General features: G+C 37.0%; 1 protein-coding gene and 1 pseudogene across 5 annotated transcripts in view; one reads left to right on the top strand and one right to left on the bottom strand.

The window, feature by feature from the left end:
- LOC105741851 overlaps positions 1-5,399 on the bottom strand; it is a 15,523-nt pseudogene extending 10,124 nt beyond the window's left edge.
- Positions 1-17,933, top strand: part of Tcf12 (transcription factor 12) — a 396,809-nt gene that overhangs the window by 247,964 nt on the left and 130,912 nt on the right. For 4 of the 5 annotated variants that reach the window (XM_023712449.1, XM_004628873.2, XM_023712450.1 and 1 more), the window contains one exon: positions 12,621-12,685. In XM_023712449.1, coding sequence (XP_023568217.1) covers positions 12,621-12,685 — 65 coding nt within the window. Of the gene's footprint in view, positions 1-3,154; positions 3,160-8,677; positions 8,685-12,617; positions 12,686-17,933 lie in introns of those variants that run through there. The other variant, XM_023712454.1, reaches the window with a different exon arrangement.

Raw genomic sequence — 17,933 nt, 5'->3', positions numbered from 1 at the left:
TTGACTTAAAAAAAAAGAGGTTTGTACCTATGTTATTTGCTTTTTATTTCTTGCCTATATCTTGTAATATGAGAAACTACTTTGGCAATAACAATACACAATGTACTAATTATTGTTACTCTCCTAAAATCTTGTTTTGAGATTTTGTACCACTGTTTTTATTCTTTTTCTTTCTTTAAAATAAAAATAACTGATGTCAATAATAAAAAATAAATAAAATAAAGAAAAAAAATGAATTTGTTAGGTGGGCTGGGGAGATGGCTTAGTAGAATAAGCGCTTACCTGACAAGCGCAAGGATCTGAGTTCAATCCCCAGTTCTGGGGGAAAAAAAATTTATTAGGGCCGGCCAAATAGCTCAGTGGATTAAAGCACCTACAAACAAGCAGAGGCTGGGGATTCCATCCCTGGGCCTGCCATGCCAGCCCCATCCCTGGGGTGTGCTGAGATGGCAAAAAAATAAATAAATAAAAGAATTTGTTTTCAGGCTGGATATAGAGCTAAGTGGTAGCATACATGCTTAGCACGTGTGAGACCCTGAGTTTAATCCCTAGTACCACCACTCCCAAAAGAATTTGCTGACAAATGTGTTGTTTCTTTCTGTTACTTACATATTTTCTGACCTTCAGCAAGTTATTGCTACTCATCAGTGAAATGGGGATTAATACCATGTACTTTGGTGGGTTGGAACAATTAAAGCCCCTATTAGCTTTCATCTAGAATATTCAGTCTTCTAATTACTCTACGTGTTCCCATATTTGTTGCTTTTTCTCCAGACAGCAGCCACAGTTATACAGTACTTTTAAAATACAGACTTCCTTCAGCAAACCAATTATAACCCTGCCGAAAACAAGCAGACCTTAGACTTCTACTAACATTAAGGAAAACCAATCTTAGGGTTTTATTTATTTATTTATTTATTTGTATTTAGTATAGGGTATACAGGGTCTCACTACATAGATTGGACTTGTAGTGATCCTCCTGTTTTCAGCCTCCCAAGTGCTGGGATTACAGATGTGCACCACCCTGCCCAGTCTCATTTGCTGTCTCAGCACTCCCTGGAGGTGGGGCCGGTACGGCCTCCCGGGATGGGACCTCAGTACCTGCCTGCCTGCCTAAGCAGCAGTTTTAGTCTGCCGAGCTATCTGGCCAGCCCTCAATCTCAGGTTTTAATGTGAAAGTTAACATAGTTAAACTTTTGATAGAAAAATAGATTCATAACCTTAGAGCAGGCAAGAATTCTTAACCAATGCATATGCTGAAAAATGCTAACTATGTAGGAGAGAATGAGTGAATTGGCCCACATTAAAATTAAAAATTTCTGTTTTTCAAGGAATACTATTTTAAGAGTGGGGAGTTGGCCTGAAAATATTTTCGTAGATCCTGAAAGAGGTCTTTGCCATGGCTTGAGTATAGTTTGTATCCCTCAGCAGTCTGATCTTCAGGGTTATGGTATAGGAAAGTGCCATGGCGCTGCGACCTAGTGAGAACTTCTTGTGTTCTTGGGGCACTCCTTGGGAACATTGTGGGACCCTTACCTTACGCTGGCTTCCTGTTTGGCGTTTTAAACTCTTTTTCACACATCCACTTGTTCTGCCAAGATGTTACCTGGGTGAGGAGATAAGGGAGCTCAGCAGGACTGAATGAATGCAGTTCCCTGAGACTCTGAAGGATGAGCTGAGTGAACTGTTCCTAGAGTTAGATGCCTTGCTTATTTCAGTGTACTGATAGAAAACTGACCAGTGCAGTGATACACCCAAAGTATATGAAAAAAATCAAATGCATAGAAGTCAATAGGTAGCAATTCTATAGAAAAAAATGGGCCAAAGATATGAACAGTCATTTCCAAAAATGTCTGAATGTCCAGTAGACATGAATTCATTGTGACTTCTGCAGTAGGAACTTACCTGCTAAATGTCTTTACATTCTTCTGTGTTAATAAATATATTTGCAACAAAAGTATATCTCTCCATGTAGCTTCTCCTGCATAAGAGCAACTGAAATGTTAATTTTCTTCATAGCCTTATTGTTACTGTTGGAAATTTCTGTTCTCTATGATTTCTTCCAGATAGCAAGCTAAATAATGCATCACTTTACCTTTATCTTCAGGTTGTTTTTTTGTTGTTCAATCCGGAGTTTCACACCCTTACTTGATTGGAAGGATTTTAATCAAGCTTGCTGATGTTTTTGTACTCATTGTGCAAAATATATTTTGCTCCTGGATCTTTTCACTGAGAGCCAATGTGATAGTCCGATTTCTCTCTGTTGCTGTAGATTTTCCAATCTTAAAATGTAAAGAGACCAAATATCCCCATTCTGGATTTTAGGCTCTTCAACATATCTACCTATTGGTTTTTCAGCATTATTTTTATAGGTACAAAATGGAAGACAGTTACTAGTGATTCTTTTGGTGAGATTATTCATATTCAGAGCACTGCTGCTTTGGTTAGCAATTGGACTAGGTAGCCGGTGAAGTCCCATTTTGATCTTTTCCTTCTACTCTTATTTTTCTTAATCCTGATTAAACAATGAAGAAAAATAATTGAGCTACCTACTCTGTTAGCTTTCCATTCTTGTTCCCAGCTTCAGAGGTTTTGGTAGACAATTGCTTGGTTCAGTTGTTTTTAGGCCTATGATGGAACAAAACGTCATAGTAGGTTGCAAGTGGTGGAGCAAAGCTGTTCACTAGGAGAGGAAGAGGACAAGCTTGGTTTTATAGCAAAACCCTTGCTTCAAACCTGCTAATCTATAAAAACATAAGTAGATGAAACCACGCATGAAGTCCAGACTGTTGGGATCCAATCCCATTCTAAGACCAAACCTTAGAATATTGCTTCATTGAGGTCCAGATGTTCAGCGCATGAGCTCGTGGGGTGACATGAAGATACAAACCACGACAGCTGTCTCTCTGTGCTGTGGAGGTGGAAATCCCTGAACACGGGCACTCCTTGTTCAAGGAGCAAGCTACAGTTCTGGGACTAGTGCATTATATGAATCAGTCGCTAAATGAGAGATTTTATATAGTATGTGCATCGCAATGTTAAAAGAAATAGTCAAGGAAAATTTCAAGCTGATGACTCTACTTTTATTTGTGTGACTCTTACGCTCAGTACTGTAATATGTAACTGAATATAAAGCCACCACACTATATCATGGACTCAGTAAGGATGGTAGTACTATATATAAGTAAGGAATTCTGTACAAAAGACATTGAGACTACAAAGAAGATGTACAGAACTATATACCCCAAAAAAGATGGGTCGTAAGTCCAAATAGTGTACTTCAGTCCAGGTCTGAACAGTTGTTAAACAGGTGGATCATGAAGTGAAGAGTATCTGTATTTGGCTATTACCAAAATTTCGGGTCCTTACTAGATTCTCACTGTCTAGCAAAGGAAGGGTCCAGTCTGGCCTTAGATTTTACATTGTGTTTGGTCATTTTGTCCATGGCAGTGTATTTCTCTTACTTTTGAGGCCAGGTATTGTATGATCAGAGTCTAAGTGAGAACATATCTGACAGTTGTAAATCTGTGCAATGCATAATATAGCTTATCTGTCAGACCACCTCTTTTGGAAAATTAGTTATCTTAAAGGCTCTGTTCTCACTCAGGCCAGCTACTCCAAAGACCCTTCTGTGAAATGATGGATAGTTTCATTTTTAATTTATTATGACCAGAAGGTACAGATTTCTCCATTTTTAAATAGCAACAGGTGTCTTCTTCTTGGTTTGGTGGACCTCAGGAAATCACCCTAGCCCTACATTCCTTACCAAGTCCTCTGCCACCACCATATTATGCTTTATTTTGGATCCAGGTCTTGAGACATCAGAACTTCCTGCAAACAGTTGCTTTAGTCTAAGTTTGCATATTAAATAAGAGTAAAATGGGTCACCATTTTCAGCAAGGATTGTGGCACCATCTATCTGCTATGGATTTTTTTTTTTTTAATGTGTACTGTGGGGTCACTGGTCTTCTGGTAGGGTGTAACCTTTTCCACTGGTTGACATATATTGAGGGCAGCGGTTTATATCTTATTCATTTTGTAATTCTCTCAGAATGACAAATCCATAGGTGTTTGGTGGAACATACCAAACTTAGATGCTGCTGTCTCATCAAATCCAGAATGTTACTGGATCGGTGAGGAATAAGCATGTAGAACTGTCCCTGCCTGTTGTCCAGCTTCAGTTTGCCTGCAAGGTGGATTCTTTGACAAAAGAACTTAACCTAAATTATCTTCTGAAGAGATTGTTATAGTTTATTTCATTAATATCAGTTTGTATGTTTAAACAATAGAGTTGTAACTCAAATTACATTAGAGATGACAATGTTTTAAAATTCTATGAATATTACAGTAACTATTGAACTCATAATTCATGTCTTATATAAACACTAGGAAAATTCCTTGTGTCATAAATTTACTGTTTTAATAATTATTTTTAAATACTTTGTGGGTTAATCAAAATTATTTCATGAGCAGTTCTTAGTTTGGGGTCAAAAAATAATGTCTTATTAATGTAAACCACATAAATGTGCTTAAAACATATTTGTACACATAAGATACATGTTTAAATGTGCCTGCTGGCTTGATACACATACAGGTGGATACTGGTATATTATTCAGTAATGTACTGCTATTCTACCTGGCTGGGGTTCTAATCTTGGGTTTCAGGAATTCCAGGATAGAGGGAAAAAATCAGTGAGCTTAGATAGAACAAAATTGTCATCTTGTTTTTACCAATCTCTAAGCAGAATTTAGTGTGATTCTTCAGTTTTGAATGAAAGCAAAATATTCCTGACAGTACCTATGACTGTCACTTAGGTTTTAAAATTATTATTAATAAGCCTGCTACTGGATCTATTTAATCCAAGAAATTACTGCAAATTTTAAAAGCTGTGAATGATTACTTGTCGGTTTATAATGCTGGAAAATGCGATCAAAATACTTTTCAAAAACCTTAGTGCCATAAAAACACTTTGTCATTAATCCCCTCAAAGTACCCCCTGGGGCTGGAAATATAGCTCAGTGGCACAGAGACTGCCTGGCAAGTGCAAGGGCCTGGAAGTCCTCTTTCATGAGTGGCTTTAGTTTTGCTGTCATGACTACCTCAGTTTGTGTGTGTTTGTTTGTTTGTTTTTGGTGAAACCAAGGATTGAACTCAAGCCCTTGCGCTTGCCAGGGAAGTGCTTATTCTACTGAGCCATCTCCCCGGCCCCACTAGTGTTCTTAATGGATTAAAATGTTTACCTTTCGAGATCATCTTCACTTTGGGGACAAGCCAGAAGTCGTATAGCGCCAGATTCCTGAATACAGTGGATGAGGGTACACTGGAATGTCTGTATGAGCATGCCTTTTACTAAATAGAGGCGGGCACCAGCCTTCACTGCATTTGGGATCACACTCATGTAAATGAGATGCTCACTAAGTAGGACTTCCTAAACTGTTTCAGGAAGTGGCAAGAACCATGATAAAAGTGTTTGAAGTGAGAGGGAGAATTTTGAGAGGAATTAATGTCACTGTATCTTTTACTGGACTAATTATTTTTAAATTTAAAAATGTTATATAATTTGATCATCTCATGCATATATTGTTTTCACATTTAAAAACACTATTCTGGTAGAATAAGCACTTGCCTGACAAGCGCAAGGGCCTGAGTTCAATCCCTGGTTCTGCCAAAAAAGAAAAAAACCTAAAAAGACACTATTCTAAAAAAGCCAGCCAAGGAGGGCCATGAAACACATACATACCTTATCCCAATCCACATCTTCCACATAAAGCCCTGATACTGCAATATCCCAGTAAATTGTTGAAAATAATTTTTCCTAGATGTTTCAGGGGAAAATACATGTTAAGTTAGTAATATTTCTTAAACTGTGTTTAGCTAAAGTGTACCAGTTAAAATTTGTATATACTGACTGCATTGTGATGTGATGTGATGTGATGTGATGTGATGTGATGTGATGTGATGTGATTTTTGTTGTACCAGGACTGAAGTCAAGACCTTGCACTTGCCAGGCAAGTGTTTATTCTCCTGAGCTATCTCTCTGGCCTCACCTGACTGCATTTTTATAAAAGATCGGAGAAGCCTATAATATAGTAGCCAGAGGTTATTTGCCAAACACCAAAAAAACAGAATTGTGTGATTAATTATAATTTATGAAAATAGGCATTATGAGAAGTACTTTGGAAAAATTAAAGATGAATACCTTCTGAGGCTCAGATTAAACACACGTCATTACACTTTAGCAGTTGCCAAGGGCCGGCCAAGTAGTTCAGCGGCTTAAAGCACCTGCAAGCAGGCTCAGGGACAGGGCGTTCCATCCCGTGCCTGCCATGCTGGCCCTGCCCCTGGGGTGTGCTGAGCTGGCGATTGAGACCGAGTGTGGTGGTACAAGCCTGCATTCCAAGTTCTTGGGAGACTGTAAACAGGCGGATCATGATGAGTCCAGTCTAGTAGTGAGACCCTGAACACCCTGTAGACCCTTGCCTAAAATCCTAAAATGCCAAAAAAAAAAAGGAGTTGCCAGACTTTTAAGAGCCTGAGAAAACGATTAATTCCTAATAAAATGGAAAGTGGAATAAAAATGTATTCACATTTCAAAATTTCATTTGAATAAGTTTTTATGTTAATCAATTTTACATTTCAAAAGAAACTTACTTTGTAGTGTTTTCATTTAATGTTACTTTACTTTTCATTTCTGAATTCAGTATCCTTTTTGAAAGGGAAAAGCTTAGAAATTTGGATAGACACAGGAAAGTAATTTTAGATCTTTACATTTTCTTTCTTTTTTTTTTTTAAAGCTTTTTCTATTTATTTATTTATTTATTTGTGTGTGTGTGGCCAGCTCAGCCCACCAGGGGGTGGGGCTGGCTGGCATGTGGTGCTGGGGGATTGAACCACGGTCCCTGTGCTTTGCTAAGCTTGGTCTAAGTAGGTGCTTTAGACCACTGAGCCATCTCACCAGCCCGATCTTTACATTTTCTTAAGCAGTCTGCTAAGTGGGTACCCTCCCCATTGATAACTAAGGTTCTGTTTGAAAATTGTAATTTATTTGGCTGGGTAGATAGCACAGCAGTCTAAGTGCCTGCCTGGCAAACGCAAGGACCTGAGTTCGATCCTCAGTACTGTAAACTGTGCAGGCCGCAGAACCCTGAACATGCTGTGCCAATCCTGAAACCAAGTGTGATAGCACACACCTATAATCCCAGCACCAGGGAAGCAAAGATTGGAAGATCACTATAATTCTGAACTGTGTAGCGAAACCTTGTATCAAATAAATAAATTTTTAAAAATGAGAAAATTGTAATTTATTAAAGTAGAACTAAAACAGGATGTAAATTCAGCATTAAAAATTAATAGCTTTTCTGTATACCAATAGTGAACTAATGGTGAAAGAAATTATGAAAACAGTTCTATTCGCAATAGCGTTTAATAAAATAATATCAAGGGATCAGCCAAGGAGAAGATTGCTACAATGAAATTGCATAACATTAAAGAAGACATTGAAAGATGGAAAGATGTCCTGTGTTCATGGGTCAACAGAATGAATATTGTTAAAATGGTCACATTACCAGAAGTAATCTATAGATATAGTGTAACCCCCATCAAAATTCCAATGGCATCCTTCACAATACTCAAAAAAAATTTAAAATTCATAAGTAGCACAAAAGACCCAGAATAACAGAAACAGTCTTAAGCAAACAGAACAAGGCTGGGGCCATCACAATATGTGTTTTCAAATTATACTACAAAGCCACAATAACAAAAACATGATTCTGGCATAAAAATAGATTTGTAGACCAGTAGAACAGCATAAAGGACACAGAAATAAACCCATGCAACTTTAGCTATCTGATTCTGAACAAAGCAGCCAAAAAATGTCCATTGAGAAGAAAACAACCTTTTTAATAAATGAATCTGAGAAAATGGATCAGAGAGCTAGATTATGACCTAAAACTTAAAAACCACTAGGAAAACATTTAGAGCCATATGTACAGGCAAAGATTTCTAGTTAGGAAGCCAGTAGCACAGGGAGTAATAGCGAAAGTCAACAAGTAGTACTTCTTTTCCAACCAAGAATTAATATCTGTGGTATATCAAGAACTCCAAAAATAAGGGTCATATAGTCCAGTCAGTAAATGGGCAAGAGTTGTACAAGCCACTTGTTAAAAGAAGTAAAAACAACCAGTAAGTCATTTCCATGAAGGAAGTGCAAATACTGAGATTCCATCTCACTGTAGTTAGAATGGCTGTCATCAGGAATATAAAAGCAGTGCTTGAGGGATTTGTGGGGAATGTCTACACTGCTCATGGAAGTATAAACTGGTACATTCACTAAAGAAATCAGAATGCAGCTTCCTCAAAAGAACTAAGACTAGAACTGCCATATGACCTAGTTATGTTATTTCTTAAAATATATACCCTAAATAATTCAAGTCAGCATAAACCATGTGTAGTGTGGCACATTTCGTGACAACCAAGATCTGGAACCAGCTTAAATGCCCATCTGCAGATTAGCAGATAAATAGTAGTGTGTGTGTATATATACATAATGAATATTATTGCATCATAAAGACAGAAATCATGCCATTTGCAGAAAAATAGATATAGCAAGAGGCAGTCATTCTAAGTGAAGTAAGCCACGCTTGGAGAAAGATATCACATGTCTTCCCTTACATGTAGAATCTGAAAAAAAAAATGACAATAGAAGGAAACGTTTTATAAGACAAGAGGAAAAGAAGGAGGGAAAGGGTGTGTGGATGGGTGATTGGGGGACAGATTTAAATATAAATGTATGAAAACACCCCATTGAAACTTAATAATTTTATAAAATTAATAGCACTAATGTTTTATTTAAAAATGAGAGTTATATTCAGATATTGCTTTGTTTGCTTTCCATCCTCAACATGGTACTTAAAAGAGTTTTCCTAAAATATCAATAAATAAATAAATGTTTTTTCCTAGCACATTTGAATGAAAATATAGTACACTGTAGATTGTTACTTACTGCAAAGCCTTTGTTCTAAATTTGAGTAACTATACGTGTTTATGGGACATGGTGTGATATTTACATACACTGTAGCATGATTATATCATGGCTTGGAGCTTGTGCTGATTATTGAAGCGTTTCAAAGCCAAGTTCCATGGCACATGGTCTGTAATTCCAGCAGTCTAGGAGGCGAGGCCAGGGGATGGTGAGTTTCAGGCTAATCTAGATCACGCTGCAAGGTAGAAACCTTCCTGCAACACAGAGGTTTGACTCAAAAGACAAACAAAAATACCCCAGTGTTTCAAGAAGAGGAATCTGCAAAACAGAGAAAGAGCTTTGTGACTATGACAGCCACTAAGTTCATAGTATATTGTGGTAAATGATAAAGGCACTGGTTGTAGCCACATTTCATATTTGCACAAAATATTGGTATCATCTCTTATTCTGTCCTACCTACCATGTATATGAGGCAGGGTTCACTTACAAAGGCAATAATTTTTAAAACTAAAGATGAGTTCTGAGAATGATTTTAATATCCTGTGACTTAATTTATCTCACTGAAAAGTGTTATACCTCCAAACTGTAGATGTAGGTTATCTTTTATTATTTTCCCAATAAACTCTTCAATTACTCTAAACTGGCATTTCTGTTTGCTTTCCTCTCCCCCTGTTCATTTTCAAGAGTCTGATCCATTTTGATGAAATGTGGGGAGGGGCATATACCAGAACTGTGTGCATTGCAGTCTTTTTTGTGCTTACCAGGCAGGCTGTTGTGTCACTGAGCTATCTCCCCAGCCCCTGCATTACAACCTTTTAGTGGTTTTTTTGAGGTCAGGTCACCCAAGAGAAGAATTGAAAATCATAGAGTATCACCTTGACTCTTCAATGGTCTTGCTTTAAAAGGTACATCCTTTAAAAATTGCATTTTTTTTCACTTCATAAGTATATTTGGCAAATTAAAAGTTTTGTGTGTAGAATATATTTATGGTGAGAATGTAAACAAGCTATTTTAACTATCTTTTTTTTTTTTAAATAAATCTACAATGTTTTGTGTTACTGGACCTAAGATGGTGGGTCACCGTAATAACCAGGAAACCTTTCTTTCTTGCTTTCTTATATATCTGGTTGTTACAGGGTCTTACTACACAGCTTGGACTCTTAGTGACCCTCTTGCTTTCAGCCTCCCCAGCATGTGCCACTACGCCTAGACTCTGGCCAGTTCAGACCACCCCAGGGGGAAGGCTGGTGTTAGCATACGGTGATGGGATCCCTGTGCTTGCTTAAGCTTGCCTCAGCAGGTACTTTAGTCTGCTGAGCTATCTTGCCGTCCCCAGAAACTTTTCTGAAAAGGCATGCTGTAATATCTTTATTGGACTCAGAAATAATATTCTCAACTGTTAATGTGTTTCATAATAACTGGATTTATTATTACAGGGTCATTATCTAAGGAATTAGCAGATTTAAGATATTTACTTCAGCCAAAATAGTATGTATACATTATTGAAAAAAATCTATTTGGAAGGAAGGAAAAAAGAGAATAGTAAAAGATCTAAAAGTTACATTAAACTACATATATTTACAAGATTTTCAGTAAACAAATTTGAGCATCCTATGTATTCATTCAGGGCTGGGGATATAGTGGGGATATAGTTCAGTGGCATAAGTGCCTGTCTGGTAAACACAAGGCCTGAAGTTCAATCCCTGGTACTTGTGCTGTGGCTTTTTTTTGGTTTTTTGATGGAATTGAACTCAGGCCCTTGTGCTTGCCAGGGAAGCACTTATTCTACTGAGCCATCTCCCCGACCCTAATCCCTGTTACAAAAAAAAAAAAAAAAGCAAAGCCGTGGTACTCCATTCATCCAGGTTTTTAAATCAGTAAACTGCAGAGATGTAATGATGTAATAAACTACATACATTTTTATATAGTTATAAGCTGAGAACTCAGTGAATAGTAGTATATAATTATGGTCATCTCCACATAGTCTTTTTTTTTTTTTTTTTTTTAGCACTGGGTTTACAGGGTCTCACTATATAGATCAGACTCATAGTAATATTCGTGTTTTCAGCCTCCCAAGCAGTGGGAGTGTAGGCAGGTGTCACCACGCCCACTCTCAATTGCCCTTGCAGCGTGCCCTGGGGGCAGGGCTGGCACAGCATTTCTGGGAATTGAACCCTGGCCACTGTGCTCTGCCTAAAAAGATGCTTTAGTCCACTGAGCTATCTGGCTGGCCCTTCCACATAGTCTTACTTTTAAATCTTTTGAGTAACTTTATCAGATTCAAACAGTTACTGTTTTTACCTTTGAATAGAGAGCTTATTTGTTTTGCCTAGTTTTTATGTTGCCATCAAATTGTTATCTGTTTGCAGAAATCTTTTTACACAACATGTCTACTTGCAAGGGACTAATTAAAATCATATAAAAAATTACATCATATTTGAATGTTCACTTTACTGAGCATAAAGTAACATCTTTAGAACAAGTGGAAGTTCTGTCTTTAGTCAGCACAAGAGCTTGTCATGCATGTCCCTGTGGTGTTTCAGAGCTTCCAGCAGCAAGACCCATCATAAACATATTCATAGTGAATATGGTCCCCACAAGCACTCCTAAGCATCACCAAGCAAGGTATAAATTGACAGCAGGACTGCAGAGAATACAAAGGCAATGCCTCTAAGGCTGATAATATACATCATTTACTTCACCGTTGTCACTTGTGTCTGTCATGGGAAAACTCTTGTATGTTGGAAAATACTTGTTTCAATGTTGCTCATAATAATAGACTGCGTTCAATGGAAGAATAAAGTGCTTTCATTTGTGTAATGAGACAATTTTATAACTAAAAATGAATGAGCCTAGTATCTGTTATAAGTATACACTGTATCTCTGAAACAAGGTTGCATGTAAAGACAAGTTTCAAAAGGGTTGGTACATATAATATCATCTGCTTTGGTGCATTAAACTTAGTAATGTATATCATTTCAGTGTGTAAATATACAGTGGTACCTCAGTTTCCAAATGCTTTTATATGCAAACGATTTGGTTCACAAGCAGAATTATTTGACAGAATTTTGTTTTTGTTCGTAAACTGCATTGAGTGATAAACATGACTAGCCATCTTTCCTACTCAAATGCAAATACAAACATCTTTTTCAAAACCATAGAACAAAGTAAGTTTCTGAACTGAGGTACCACTATATTTAAAAATGCAAAATATATGGCACTCACACACCAACTTAATACTCATCTTGGGTTTGGGGTAGAGCTATACTTACAGTATTTTTAATCTCTGAAAGAGAGGAGATGAGACAGTTTCAGCTTGAAGCAGATACGGTAAAAGTATCATTTTTGCTGGTGGGTGCATGGACTGTATTGTGGGCTATTTAGACATCTGTTCTTACTCATTCTTTCGAGTGTATTATCACTATTATACATTCACAATAAAGGTGTTTACAGGTTATTTTATGTAAAGAAAGAGGTAACTCTTTGGAATTAGAGTATGCTTTTTAGAATTTTTTTAAAAATCTAATTCCGGGTTTCTAGTTTGCGATTTTCAATTTTCAGACTACCCAAAATAATCTAGAAGTTGAATTGTCAGTAAATGAAGATTTTTAATGTAAAGTTGTTTTCTTTATTCTGTAGGAAAAACATCAGAAAGAGGCTCATTTTCCTTGTACAGCAGAGATACCGGATTACCAGGCTGTCAAGTAAGTTTTGTGAATAAAAAACCAATGAGTTGATACCCCACCACCTCCAGTGCTAGGGATGTAACACAAGATCTCCCATGTCCTAGGCAGGCATTTTACTACTGAACTACATACCCAGCCAAAGAGATGATTTTTAGACATTTATTTGTAATAATAAAGCTAGAAATCCACATTATTTTACCATTATTTAGTTAGTTCTTTGACTCCATAGATTATTTTCAGCAATTAAACATATTTTTTCTTTTCCTTCCTTTGTTTAAACAGTTTTAAGATATGAACAAAGATTATGAACAAAGATTTTGATAACCCACTTCCATTTTAACTGTAAATGAAGTATCCAAAGTTTCTACTCCTCTAAAATGCCTGTCATCTCTGAAAAAATTTTTACATAGTTCCCACAGAAAAATAGAATTGCTGGTCTGTCATTTTGTTAACTTTTATTGTTTCATTATAAGCATTTCTGAGATAACCAGTGATACATATTACTAGCTCTGATCAAATCACAAGAGTTAAATATTTTTATTTTTTTTTATGGCAAGGTTGGTGTCACATGATGTCTTAAAACTGTAGCATAGACGTGTATGTACTATGGAAATAAAAAATGCTACAAATCAGGTGTCTCTTCTTTATCCAGTTGTTAAATATCACCAGCACTCCACCATGGTCAGCCAGTTACAGAGCACTGAAATGTATACACGCTTGTTTAGGCCACGGTAGGTCAGGAGAAAAGTGGCACTGAACTTCTGGCCTCTGGTAAAGTACTTGTCTAACATTTGTGAAAGGCAAAAGCATTAGCTTAGATTGACCACTTATTGTATTTTGTGTGTGTGGTAATATCCATTGATAAGCACAGTATCCTTTTAGGCCAGATCAGTCATGGATTTGAGATTTTCATATTTCATTTGTAATTGCTATAAGAATTTACTCTTTTTATGGTACAGATTTGAATTTTGTAGTTTAATTCTTGAAGGATTTGCAGTGGGGGGTCCAGGATCTCATTTCTGATATCAATACTTCTGTCAGACATATTTTGTTTTGTTAATTTGTCCTGTAAATATTGAACGTGGAGACTTTGTACTAAGCTAGATAGATTTCCAGCCCTTTTTCAATGTGGAGATCTCCTTTAGTCACTAAGTTGCCAAACTTGCGCTCAAACCTTCAGTCTTCTGCCTTATTCTCCTAGAATACTGAGGTTATACGGCATGGTGGCACATGGTCAGAAATCTTGTTACTTTTCTTCTCTGAATGGGTTTAGAGAAAAATAAAACTTTGAAAATAATTTATTTTCTTTTGACCACAGATAGTTGATAAAAGTAACTGCAGAGTCCCCTAGTGTAAAGAGTTCTGTAAACTGCCACATGACGTATCACTGAATGGACTCATCTGCCAGTCCTGCTTGCAGGCCATACGATTCTTTTCAACTGGATCTCAGATGTAAGGCAGCAGCTGGGCCAGTCAATACTGAATATGAGGTTATATCTTCATAATCTTACTCAGCTGATCTTTGTCAGGTATACGAAAGTGCCATTCTCAGTTCCTGATACTATATACTAGAAAATCAGTAAATGTCAGGTGAGCGTTATAAGTAAAAAGGCATAGATTTAAATCCTATCTCTGAGGTGATTCCCTCATTTGAGAACTGTATTAGCAACTTCTACTTCCACCTGTTTTTTAGGTCTTTGAAGGTTAAATTCTGTGAACTTGTGAAAAAGTAGTTTGTATTTAAAGCTATATTGCTTAGTAAGTGGTGAACATAAACCCGTATTTGAGATTTTTAGCTGTGATATGATTACACAGTACTTTAGTATGTAGTCTCAGATTCATAGTGTATGCCCTTAACTCTTTCCATTTTATTTGGGTGAGGAAGGTGCTAGGAATTTATGTTTATCAAGTGCCCCAGGCAATTCTAATTCACTTGGACTGATATTTGTGCTTTGAGAAACAACTCGTTTGTGTATGATAAATCTCAGGATATATGAAGTATTAAAAAAAAACATGAATTAAAGACCACTGTTTAATACCTTTGTATAAACATTTTGGAAATCTGGCAAGCCAAAGCAAAACATACCAAGGTTACTAAGGTATGTGATGCAATATAAAAATACACAGTGCTGCGTATAAGATCTAAAGGTACTCAAGCACAGGAGCGATTCATTTCTGAAAACTTTAAGAAGCAATACATGTCCTGGAGAGGAAATAGAGAATATAGCAGAGTCAGGAGAGGACTATACTGTAGCAAGAACAGCCGCAGTGAAGACAGGAGGGCTCCTGAGAAGTACAAGGAATCGTAACTGCAGGGATCAGTGCTATTGTTGCTGATCTTCCTTAGCTCTGTACTTCGGTTGCTAGGAGGGAGTATGGTGCATGACATGAGCTGATTTGGGGCCCAAGTAAGAAAGCTAAGGAAATCCAAGAGTTAAAAAGGTCTGTGCCTCCCATTCAAAGAAAAACATGTAACTTGTAGAAGTTAAAAGCTTATATAACAGTGTTTATTATGATGGGTCAGAGAAGGAAAAATAGACTTCCCTACTTGGCTGTCATTTTATCTCACCTATTTACAAATGACATAACTCCAAGGCAATATGAATTAGGGACTGTAAAATCATGTCCAAAGAGGGCCGGCAAGATAGCTCAGTGGACTGAGCACCTGCTTAGGCAAACACAGGAACTGGGGTTCCATCCCTCATACCACATGCCTCGCCTGCCTCACCCCCAAGTGTGCTGAACTAGCCACCAACTCTAGTGTGGTAGCCCATGCCTTTAATTAATCCTAGAGCTGGGGAGGCTGAAAACAGGAGGATCATGAGTCTGAGCTGCATAGTGAGACCCTGTACCAAATACATTTTTTTTTAAAGTCATATTCAAATACCACCTTGAAGCTGTTTTTCTTCAATAAAATCACCTAGAAACTCTGCTATTAATGAGGATGAATGCTGCAAGCTACTGTAAAATTCAGGCTAATTTAATAATACCTGATGGCCCTACTTCATGTCATGATGTGATGCGACTGTTACATGAGTCTCCTTGTGTTGTCTTCACAGCAGGTGCACAGTTGAGGGCCGCTGGAGGAAGCGGGCGCAGCAGCGCTCTTGGAGACAGTGCTAGATCATTTTGGGTTGAATTGCTTTCTTATGGGTCCAACATGGAGCATAGAACCCATCATCTTTAGTAACAGTAGGTCCAGTAAAGAAACTGCCGGAGTTACGTGAAAAATGCTCTTATCATAATGACAAATTGATTCCTATTCATTCATTACTAGTTCTGAAGCAAGTATTTATTCAAGTAGTTTGAAATGAGTTTTTCTGTAAATGTTCAAACCTGAAAGATAATAGGGTCTTGTGTTTTATATTCAGAAAATTTCAAGTTTCTTCTGAGTTCAGATGATACACCATTGAGAAATAACCCTAAAAGCACAGTTGACCTTTAGTTACATACAAATATACCCATACTATTTGATTTTTCTCCATTCTCTTTTTTCATTATATTCAGTCATACTATTCATAGACATTATAATGGCTAACTGATAAGAGTGATAAATGTATATACACCTCAGAAGAGAATTTGAAATAAATGAAGAAAAAAATTGATAGTTAAAGAGAAATAAACATACATTTAGACAGATTTGAAAATCTCATTTTCAACAATTGACAGAATAACTTGGCAAAAACCTTAATAAAGATGGTAACTAATGGGACTGGGAAGATAGCTCAGTAGAATAAGTGCTTGCCTGTCAAGCACAAGGTCCTGAGTTCAATCCTCGGTACCAAAAAAAAAAAAAAAAAAGATGGGAACTAAGTGAACTTTCAACAGCTTTAACCTAATTAATTTTTACAAAACACTGCAACTGAATAATAGAAATTTCTTTTAAGAGGACATTCAACAGGTTTGAACCATTGCTGACCCATAAAATTAGTATCAGCAAATCATAAAGTTTTGAAAATAAAGAGTATATTCTCTATCTACAAATTAGAAGTCAGTGAGCTATCTAGCAAAACATTAAATAGTAGAAAATTAAATATGCATGTCTAAATAACTTACAGTTTAAAAAGACATTACAAGAGAATTTAGAAAATACTTATGAATGATACAAAAATATTTCAAATCTGACAAAATTTAATACAGCTAAAACAGTACCTAGAAGAAAAAGTATAGCAATATTTGTATTAGCATAGAAGATCTGTAGTAAATGAATAAGGTTCTACCCTAAGAAGCTAGAAAAGCATAGTGTAACCCTCCAGTAAATAAAAGGAAGGAAATGCTAAAGTAAAGCTAGAAATCAATGTGATAGGTTAAAAAACTGAAAAAATTGACAATGTTAGGGAAAAGTTACCCTTAGCCAGACTAACGCAGGACAAGATAGAAAAGGTGAAAGAACACAGCTTATCAAAGTCAAGAATAAAAAACAGGTTATCAGTATAAATCTCATATACACTAAAAAGGGCAGGAAATACTAGCCAGAATTCCGCATGGTGGTAGCTGAGGCATCACAGAACTCCCAGCAGTCACATGCAGAAAAGCCTGCACCATGAAAGTCCTGGATGTGCAGCACAGGGACAGAATCCTAAGTGGTTAGGGAAGAGCAGCAAACCACTTATAAAGGAAAACCCACCAGAATACTGTTTTCAACATAGATCTGAAGTGGTTCGAGCCCTAAAAGGTACAGTCCTTAAGATTAATGGACAAGTAAGATAGCTTCATGGTGGAGAACACCTGACAAGTTCATGACTGCCAAACCAGCACTCCAAAAAACTTCTGAAGCATGTCTTAGAAAGAGGCCTTGAAGCTAACATTAACAAAAGGGCTAATAGAACAAATACACCACGTCAGCAGAGAGAAGGATAGGGAGTCAGCAACAGAATAAGGCAGTGACAGAGTAAGTCAGTGCCTGCTGGGCTGGGCCAGACTTTCCATCCTCCCCCCTTGGCCTCTAGGAGTCTTTGGTTCCAGGTAGGTGCTCCTGTGTGAGGGGAGCCACTCCTTGTTTCTCCAAACATCTATGTGGTTTGTACCAGAAGTCTGCCTTAACACTTGAAATGCAATCTGTTGAATTAATTCACCATGCTAACAGATTCAAGAAAAACAGTGCAATTTCCATAGATACAGAAAAGGTACTTCATACAATTAAAACCCATGTAAAAATCACAACAAACAGCGGCTTCCTCAATTTGATAAAACATTTGCATGAAAAACTGCACAGTTAACAACATAAGTAATACTGAAAGACTACTGTAAATGCTTTTTCTCAAAT

This window comes from Octodon degus, unplaced genomic scaffold, assembly GCF_000260255.1.
Source record: "Octodon degus isolate 3935 unplaced genomic scaffold, OctDeg1.0 scaffold00026, whole genome shotgun sequence".
Taxonomy (NCBI): Eukaryota; Metazoa; Chordata; class Mammalia; order Rodentia; family Octodontidae; genus Octodon; species Octodon degus.
This window is presented reverse-complemented; position numbering and strand designations above follow the sequence as displayed.